At 44.3% G+C, this 9,451-nt stretch overlaps 1 protein-coding gene across 1 annotated transcript; it reads left to right on the top strand.

The window, feature by feature from the left end:
* Positions 1 to 3,776: 3,776 nt before the first annotated feature.
* Positions 3,777 to 8,638, top strand: atxn1a (ataxin 1a; the record flags this gene model as incomplete). The annotated part of the gene is made up of 2 exons (XM_079232383.1): positions 3,777 to 5,850; positions 8,039 to 8,638. Exons 1-2 carry the CDS (start codon positions 4,003 to 4,005, stop codon positions 8,636 to 8,638), a joined length of 2,448 nt encoding a protein of 815 aa, XP_079088509.1. The 5' UTR covers positions 3,777 to 4,002.
* Between the last annotated feature and the right edge of the window lie 813 nt (positions 8,639 to 9,451).

The raw sequence follows: 9,451 nt of genomic DNA, 5'->3' as shown, positions 1-9,451 counted from the left end.
AGGGACAGTAGCCCTCAGCCAAGTCTGAGCTGAGGAGTTTACAGTGAGATTGAGTCTTTTTCTTTCTTCTTCTTCTTCTTCTCCCTCACTCTCTTTTACACTGTCACTAATACTGAAGGGAAGCTTACAAATGTAGTTTCCCCCAGGATTATTGTTTGTGTTTATGTGTCTGTATCTGACCCTCTGAATTTAGTTAAAGCTGCTCTAGTATTTTCATATATATATGTATATATATGTATATATATATATATATATATATATATATATATATATATATATATGTATATATGTATATGTATATATATATATATATATATATATATATATATATATATATACATATACATATATATATACATATATATGAACAGATGTCAGCAACAGATTTCTGCTGCCCCCACATGGTTACAAATGTGTTAATGCAGTTTAAGTTCCTATTTTCCTATATTGAATAATTTGAAGTTCTCCTTGTAAAACAAATGTCTTATCTTGTAGTAGTACTAGTAGTTTATGGCCCGTCTGTTGCAATAACAATCTTGCTTATAGCGATCCATGCTCCATAATACATCCCATTGCACAATGCATATAATGTTTCTCCTGTTATTCTCAGAAACCTTTTTCGCATGCCAGAGTGAACTGTCAGATGGAACGTGAAGATTAAAGCAACCATAGATGGCAGCAGGAACAGATCTGTGGCGGGATGTACACACACTGTCAGCGTTTGATGTGACAGCTGATGTGAAATGTCTCTGATCTCAGAGCTCTCAGACACATAATATTCCTCTTATCTCAAAGTTTTAATACAAGCACCAGCATGTGGAATACGATGTTGGCTTCCTTTTTTCTGTCTCTATACCGACGGTATTTTATGACACAGCATGAGCAGCACGTTAAATGAGTTGCCGTACAGGAGAGAGACGAGTAGAAGATTAATGTGAAATAATGCCAAGAGAGAAGAAGCAAAGACTTTGAGGGACAATTGACAACATAAAACCATTAGATGGAAGAATGATAATTGAGAATATAGTTATGAAGAGTGAGAGGTGGGCGGGCTGAGGCAGGAGAGGCGTCGAAAGAAGGGAGACGCAGAGTAAAGTGCATATCAGTGCTAAGAGCCCACCTCTCAACACACCTCTGAGTCATGCCTGCTTGATTGAACAGATGGTGCGTGCCTGAGAACATGTGTACGTGTGTGTGCTCACAATCATAAAACAAAGCATGTGTGTGTGTGGTTGTGTTTGTACTGTATGTGCATGTACAGTTGCATGTGTGTCTACACCTATGCCTGTCCCCGCAGTTGTGTTATAGTAGCAATGCGACACTTCTTAAATCACAGGAGTCTGCTTGAGATGCAAAACTGTCCCTCGTCCTACAGAACACGCACGCGCGCGCACACACACACACACACACACACACACACACACACACACACACACACACACACACACACACACACACACACACACACAGTGAGTACAATTGCTATCCCTCGCAGGAATAAGTAAATAAGCCTTTTGGATGTCTCAGAGGTGTTGACCCATTCATTCTGGTTGAAAGATTAAATCTGTTGTGGCTTGGCAGCTGCAGAGATCAGATAATCAGAGTCATCGCTAATACCAGAGGCAATGTTATGTGGTGCAACATTATATTATGGGATGTTATCAGACCAGCTACACAATGACTGTCTACAGATTGTCAGTGTTTCCAAACGAACAATAATAAATGCCTTAATCCACTGTTATGTCAAGATACAAGATTCAGTGTGAAGATACTGCCCTCAAATCCCTCATCTATAAAGGATGGATAATAAACTATAACCACAATAACATTTTATAAGAAAATGTATACTGTCACTGCCTTTCTTCTCTAAATAATATGCATTTTTCAGTTCCTCTTGTTCTTCTTCAGGGCCTTTGGAAGTCTTTGCATGTAGTTCACAATAGAAACTATAGGCCTGATTTCACATGTTGTAGGTGGTTTAAGACCTTTCCAAGCGTTTACTATTAAATGCTTATTAACTTCTTTTTTGTGTATTTATTTAAGTTTATTTCAGAGTTGCATGAAACACGCTCCGCTTTTGACAATGTAGACTCACCGACTCTCTTATTGAGACAAAGCTTGTATTGCAGTCAGCGTGTTGTTGCCGTAACAACAGCTATGCTATCTGGGCATTTCTAGTGCAAGTTTGACGTATGTCAGTCAACTGTAACGCCTTCAGTTGGACAGCGTATGTCCAACTGAAGCGTATGTAGGTGAAAGAGTGTGTGTCAGGAAAAGAACATGTGTCAGCATAATTGAATATGCTCAAGTCTCAGTGTTTGAGTAAGCAAGATGGTGTTTCGCTATTGTGTGTGTGTGTGTGTGTGTGTGTGTGTGTGTGTGTGTGTGTGTGTGTGTCCGTGTGCTCAAAATGCTTCTTCATTATTATTGAGATTCACACCAAGCTTTCCTTCTTTTGCAGCAGGGGGTCCTTGCTGACAGATGGCACACACACAAGTGGTGCAGACTCACACACACACTTTATTGAGTATAGCACATGCTTGTTATCAGATGTCAAAGTACAGCAGGTGCTGGAAACTTCTTGAATTTGTTTTGATTATTAATAGTATTATTATTAATAGGGGCGCAAGCTTCTGGCAACCCATGAGAACTGCTTGGATTAGTATTGTTTTTATTCTGCTTCAATTCTTTTGCTCAACCACTGTTGAGGCAATACAAAAACAATCAACCATCTGTTGGAGACTGAAGGCATGCCTTCATTGTTGCCTTTTTTAATTAAGTTATTGGTTGAGTTGTTGGATTTCTTTTGTCATAGCCTCTTTTTCATTCTTCAGATTAATTTAGGTCGCTTGAACCCTTTGCACCCTAAATCTCTTGTTCCAAAGCATCATTGCGTCAGTTCATTTTTTATTTTGGAGCTGTTTGTTGAGCTCCTTAGTTTGTTGATGCAGGGCGTCATTGTGTTTGTCGACCTTCATCTCAGTAAAGAAATCGCTCAACAGTTTCTCTTGAGCCATTGTTTTTTCTCCTGAATCTCTGGTGTAGGGCTCCATGGTGACAACAACCTCCATGGTCTGTGTTTGCTGGATCATGTGTGTCTCTCTCAGTCCCAGTCCAAAGTTGCAAAACAAATATCTAGTGTAGTTTCACTTGCTATATGGTGATTAATAAACAATTACATAACCAAATACTCAAAGGTTTGAATAAGAATAAATTATAAGCGTTCATGAATTTATACTTTTTCAGAGACCGCAAATAAGAGCAGAGCTCTTTTGTAGCACTGTATCCGAGACCAGGGAAACGTACTGTATGATGCAGTGCATTTCAATATGTCGGCATTGAAAAACTATTAGTTGCACCTGTGCAGTGTTAGACATGGTTGCTGTTTAGGTTAAAACAAACTGCACTGTTTTTAACTATTCATCTGTTTGAGAACCAGACCTTCATCCTAACAGTCTTCCAATCTCTCTCTTCCACAGGATTGTGCTGGGTGTGGGCAGGCTTGCTTTTACAAGGAAATGATTCCGCATGAAGTGCGACGCACTCGGCCCCCCGTCGTCCTCGGCGGCAGCAGCAGCAGGTGTGACGACGTGACTCTCTCCCCTATCGCACTGAGCTCACCCTTCAGCCACTAAAGACCTCTGGACCAAACAGACCGCCCCAACCCTCCCCCCTAACCACCCCTCAATATCTCCATCTCCATCTTTAATCCTTCCTCACCTGCTTGTTACGGTCTGGATTTTCTTTGTTATCAAGAAAAGCCCCAATAATCACCGGCTTGGGTGAACTGGATAGAGAGGGAAAGAGAGACAAGATTGGTGAAGATAATTTTGAGCTAATTAAAGCGAGACACGGGACGGATCAAAAGTAAGAAAAAGAGACCGGAAAGTGAAAGAAAAAGTCAGAGACAGAGAGAACAAAAAAGACAGAAAAAGCTATAGAAGGCCAAAGGTTAAGGAACAATAACGCAAGTTCAGTTTAGGGACGTGAGGCAAAGTCAACATGAAGTCCAACCAGGAACGCAGTAATGAATGTCTGCCCCCAAAGAAGAGGGAGCTGCCCTCAAGCACATTAGCGTCTGACAATCGCTCACCGACCATCCCACCTGCCAGTGACAGCCAGCGCACTGAGAACATGGCCTGGCTGGCCAGTGTGGCTGGTGGGAATGAGAGTGCCATACATGGACACCGTAGCTCCAGTCAGTCAGACGGCCTCCAGAATAAATCCCCCTACTCCACATCAGACTCTTCATCCTCCTCTTCCTCACTGAGGCTCGTCTCATCTCTTCCTACGGTGTATACGTCCCCCCTGTCACAGTCCACAGTTGGAGGAACTGTACATTACGCCCAACTGCCTCACAACCTGCAGTTCATAGCCTCCCCCTACACTTCCCCGTACGCTAGCTACATCTCCCCTCAACTGCTTCCCCCTCCTCCTCCACCTCCCCCCCTCTCATCCTCCTCTTTGGCCGCACAGAGACACTCACACACAGAGACAGTCTCTGCGCCTTCGCATGCCTCCAAGCATGAGCAGCAGAGAGCATCCGCGGGGCGCACCTCCATGCCTCCGCCCTCTACAGACCTCACCCCTCACTATGTTCAAATGTCAACCTCAACACGGACTGTGCCATCACCTCATTACCATGGAGGCGTTCACCTTCCTCCCCAGTCACTGCAACACCACCATACTTTGGGACATGGGCTGTCCCACCTTGTGGTGCAGTATACGGACGGACCCACGAGGAAAGAGGAAGGTGGCTCCAGAACCAGAGAGCTCCACAATGGAGAGCTGGAAAGGGGTCGGCGATTTGGAGCGTCCCCTGAGTCCGGCCTCTCTAAGCCAGGGGGCAAATCCCGGGATGCCAATTCGTCTTTGTCCTCCTACGAGGCCCGCCAGCTGGTTCTGCATTCAGACTACTCTCCTCACGATCCCTCAGGGCTGAGAACCTCTTACATGCTAATGCCCAACAGCCATGGGGACCACCAGCTGGTGCCACCCAGACCCGGCCCCGAGAAGCTGCAGACCTCTGCCCCCACACACCTGGAGAGGGGTGGCATCATCCTGGGCAAGCCTGTCAATCGCACAACCTCCTCCTCCAACACAACCTCCTCTTTCACGTTTCCACCCCCATTAAGTGTGGACAGCCTGAAAGCTGCTGTCAGCAGACTGTCGCCTCAGACTGTTATCCAGACCACCCACAGCGCTACAGAGTCACTGTCAATGGGGCTCCCCTCCACCATCTACCCTCAGCCGCCTATAATTGGTTACATTGCAGGGGGCAGTGGGAGCCAGCATATGCCGATCAGCTACCACCCCAGCCTACAACAACACTTACTCATTCCTGGCGCCCAACAGGTAATGATCCCCGTCAGTGGGGGTGGAGTCACCACATTGGAACCGGTAACCTCCCACATAACATCATCTACCCAAGCCCCACCGTTTCCTACCACACTCCCACATACATACATTGCTGCCCCCAAAGGAGAAACTCTAGAGCCCTCCAGTGCTTCGTATCTCCAGGCCACTTCAGGTGCAGTGGTCCAAGCCCATCTCCATCTCCCCATTGTTCCTGCTCCGCCGGGGCTGGTCGCTCCTCCTGCTCCTCCTCCCTCATCCAGTGCGGTGGTGCCCCCCTCCCTCCCTCCATATTTCATCAAGGGCTCCATCATCCAGCTGGCCGATGGGGAGCTTAAACGCGTGGAGGACCTGAAGACGGAGGACTTCATCCAGAGTGCCGAGATCAGCAGCGACCTGAAGATCGACTCGTCCACAGTGGAGCGCATTGAAGGGAGCCACTCCTCATCCAACTTTGCTGTGGTTCAGTTCTCTGTTGGTGAGCACCGTGCACAGGTGAGAGACGGGTAGCAGCCTTTGTGAAAGGATTAGATTGACATTTTGGGAAATACACTTTTTCACTCTCTCATGAGAGTGCATTAACTATTGAACTATAAGCAGGAGTCAGCGAGCTTAGCTTAGCATAAACAGCATAGCTACTCGCACCTCTAAAGCTCTCTAATTATCAACATTTAATTTTGTTTGCACAAAAATGAGCTTGGTATTGATCTTCTCATCTAACCCTCTGCAAGAAAGTGAAACTATTCCTTTAAGGCTTGTTCTTGATAGATTTTACATGATACTGATTTGTGACGTCATCAGAGTACTAAAACCAAATGTACATGTAAACGCTCAGTGCAGCAACAACTGATTTGATTAATTATTCAGCTCCTCTATCAAGCCTTTTACTGGTGTTTTTATGTGAAGTTTGGTAGATTGCCAAGCTAATTAGCTCAGTTGTCGTTGGTATCTGTGAGTGAAAAGCGACTGTAAGAAGTCTTTTATGCATACTCTTGTAAATGTTGAATGACAAGAGTTGAGCTGCTCCCTTATTTATGACTCTCACGGTGAATCTCACAGGCTCTTCCCTTTGTAATTAGGTTCAATGCTCTGTGATGTCATGTAACAAACATGTTATGATTATGAGCTTCAGAGGAGTTCAAAGAGTTGAGTGTTGGAATCGACTCATCACATATTCAGGACAGGCAGATTGCAGTATCACATTTCTGCTGCTGCATGTGACACTCTACTGTAGTACTCTGAGAGGTTCAATAGGTCGCAAAAAACTTATATAACTTCGATCTCTCAGTCATCTCTTTACATCTAATACTACGCCTTGATGTATCTTTCTATTTTCTGTCTCTGGTTTTACCCAACTCCTTCAAACACACAGACACACACAGACACACACACACACACACACACACACACACACACCCTTCTCAGTGTCTTTGAGGGTATCCGTTAAAGCCAGTTAATCTTTTTCATCTGTCCAGGCTGTGACTCGTCCACCCACACATCACATCTCTAACCATCTCTCCCGCCCCCGGCTGCCCTTTGATACTGTATTCCACAAAAGCTGACAATCTTTCAAAGACTTATCTTTCTTTCTTTTACTCCATCAGTGGCTCTTCTTACTTTTTTTCTCCCTGAGAGGTGGTAGCAGCGCAAGTCAAAAATTACATAATACAGAAGAGAAAACATTGCCTGTCGTTTGCTTTGAAAGGGTGTTTGATACATCTTGCACTTGTATCGTTCTTGACATTGTTCTCTTTCACATTCACTTCCTCACTCCTCCTCTTGTTCAACACACCCTCCCTCTGTAAACCCGCCTTTTCATCTCCATCTCAGTAACTTCCTCCACTCCCACCTTCTCTTTCTCTCTGCTATTTTTCAGATCTTCCTCCACTTTCTCCCTTCTCTCTACACATCATGCCTCAAAGCTTCCTCTGCTTCTATCTGTCATCTCTTCACTCTGTCATACATACAAATGATAATGCAGACAGAATCAGTGCTCAGTACAGAACTCAGACAGAAGAATTTGAATAACATAAATATGTTGCATCCAACCAAAAGGCTTGAAATATGTTGTTATACCAACAACATCCAGCTGTGCCCTAACACACCAATCAGAGTTATTACATAATCGCCTTGCTGATCTTAAGGACAGCTTGTCCCAGTTGTTCTTTCATTCAGCTAATTTTAGACAAAACTAAAGTCCCTGTTGTTTTAAAAAAACAACCATCTCTCTATTCCTGTCTGTAAGGACAAAAAGTGATAATATTTGGTGGATTGTTACTCAGCCAAATAAGATAAGATAAAATAATCCTTTATTAGTCCCACAGTGGGGAAATTGCAGAATTACAGCAGCAAGAGTTAGTAGTAAAATAAGAAACAAGTATAAGTAATCAGTAAAACAGTAATAAAAAAAGAAAATAATCAACAATAGCACTATTATATATTGTGGATTATTTTTTCTGTTTCTGATTTTCTGTTCAAACCAAATCCGTACAGTCCAGATGAGGGTTTTTGAGTGTGGCTACATTATTATTTGGTTGTTGCTTATTTTGTCATAACTATTTAGTGTTATGAGAAAACACTATGGATTTGAAACCACTTTTTTTTGGTGCTTTGAAGCCCAGAAGAGGTGTTGTATTGAAGTGTCTCTGTGTTGATGTTTCTTCCCTCCTTTGCTCTCCTCCAGGTGAGCGTGGAAGTCTTGGTGGAGTATCCCTTCTTCGTCTTCGGCCAAGGCTGGTCTTCATGCTGCCCAGACCGGACCACCCAGCTTCTGGAGCTGCCCTGCACCAAACTCTCTGTGGGCGACGTTTGTATTTCACTCACCCTCAAGAACCTGAGGAACGGATCTCTGAAGAAGACTCAGACCCTGGAGCTCGCCCCCCCTGCCTCCGTCCTAGCCTCCAGCCACGGGCACCTCAAACCCCCCAGAGCTGTTTCTGACGCGCCCCAAAGCTGCGGTGGAGGAGGATCCAGGCACAGCGAGTGGGAGAATGGCATCGGCCAGCGAGGGAAGGGTGGTAATGGGAGTGGAGTGGGCACCAATGTGGTAAATGGGGATCTCATGTTTGGGGAAAGAGGGTCCGTTTCTAAAGGTCAGGTTGCCAGCAGCGCAGGAGCTGGCACCACTAAGCCATCAGGAAGCAGGAAGCGAAGATGGTCTGCTCCGGAAGGGCGAAAAGTAGACAAATCAGAGGAGGAGCCGCCCTTGACCCTGCCCAAACCTTCCTTCATCCCTTATGAGGTGAAAGTCAGCATTGAGGGAAGGTCAAATATTGGCAAGTGAAGGCTAGCAGGACTGTTAAATAACCATTGGGATTTGGAAAAAACTAAACAGAAAAGGATTCTACAAAAAAAACATGAATGCCCACATTAATGTTTAATTTGTCTGGTTTAAAAGTTTTGTTTTCCGTTTTTATTTTTCTATCTTGAATACTGTACTGTAGAGGCAAATTTACCCTACATGGTATCACCTTACATTAAGTCCATATAGTTAATAATGTAACAACATTTTTTGTTAATAGATGGATTTGATACCACACAAGCAATCAATGCCTTTTTGGTGGTTTTCATGAGATGACTTGAGAGGGATTTGTGAGGCGGGCTACATGTTTATTGATGGCTGTGTGGCACACAGGAGCAATGCTTGATGGCTCTTTTTGGCTGGCTATACATTACACATAATGTAGATTTCAAATTGAATATGCTCACAGTTTGCGTCTTGTAAGCAATGTACTCCCCGTGCGCTGCTATTGAGGCTGCCGAAAACACTTCCCCGCCACCTCTTTGCCGCGCCAGTGGGTTTACACTTGGCCACAGGAGTGATATATTGTCAGATGATCCAGAGCATGAAGGAGTTTATGGCAGTTGGAAAAACACCATTCTCCATGTCTTGAGTATAAACAAACCACGTGTTATTCACGGTGTCATCAGAGTGTGCCCGACCTGACCAGTGATGCCATTAGGTGGCGCTAGTGTGCCACACAAAAGAGAGGGAACAACATTTACTCTGTTCAGCGTGATGACAGTGGAGCCTTTACTTTCATCTTGAGCATTTTCGTTTTTGTTTTCATAAACCCCTCAACTTCTATCTCACCAG

This window comes from Taurulus bubalis, assembly GCF_910589615.1.
Source record: "Taurulus bubalis genome assembly, chromosome: 16".
Lineage (NCBI taxonomy): Eukaryota > Metazoa > Chordata > Actinopteri > Perciformes > Cottidae > Taurulus > Taurulus bubalis.
Note: the sequence above shows the minus strand (reverse complement) of the source record. Positions and strands in the feature narration are given on the sequence as shown.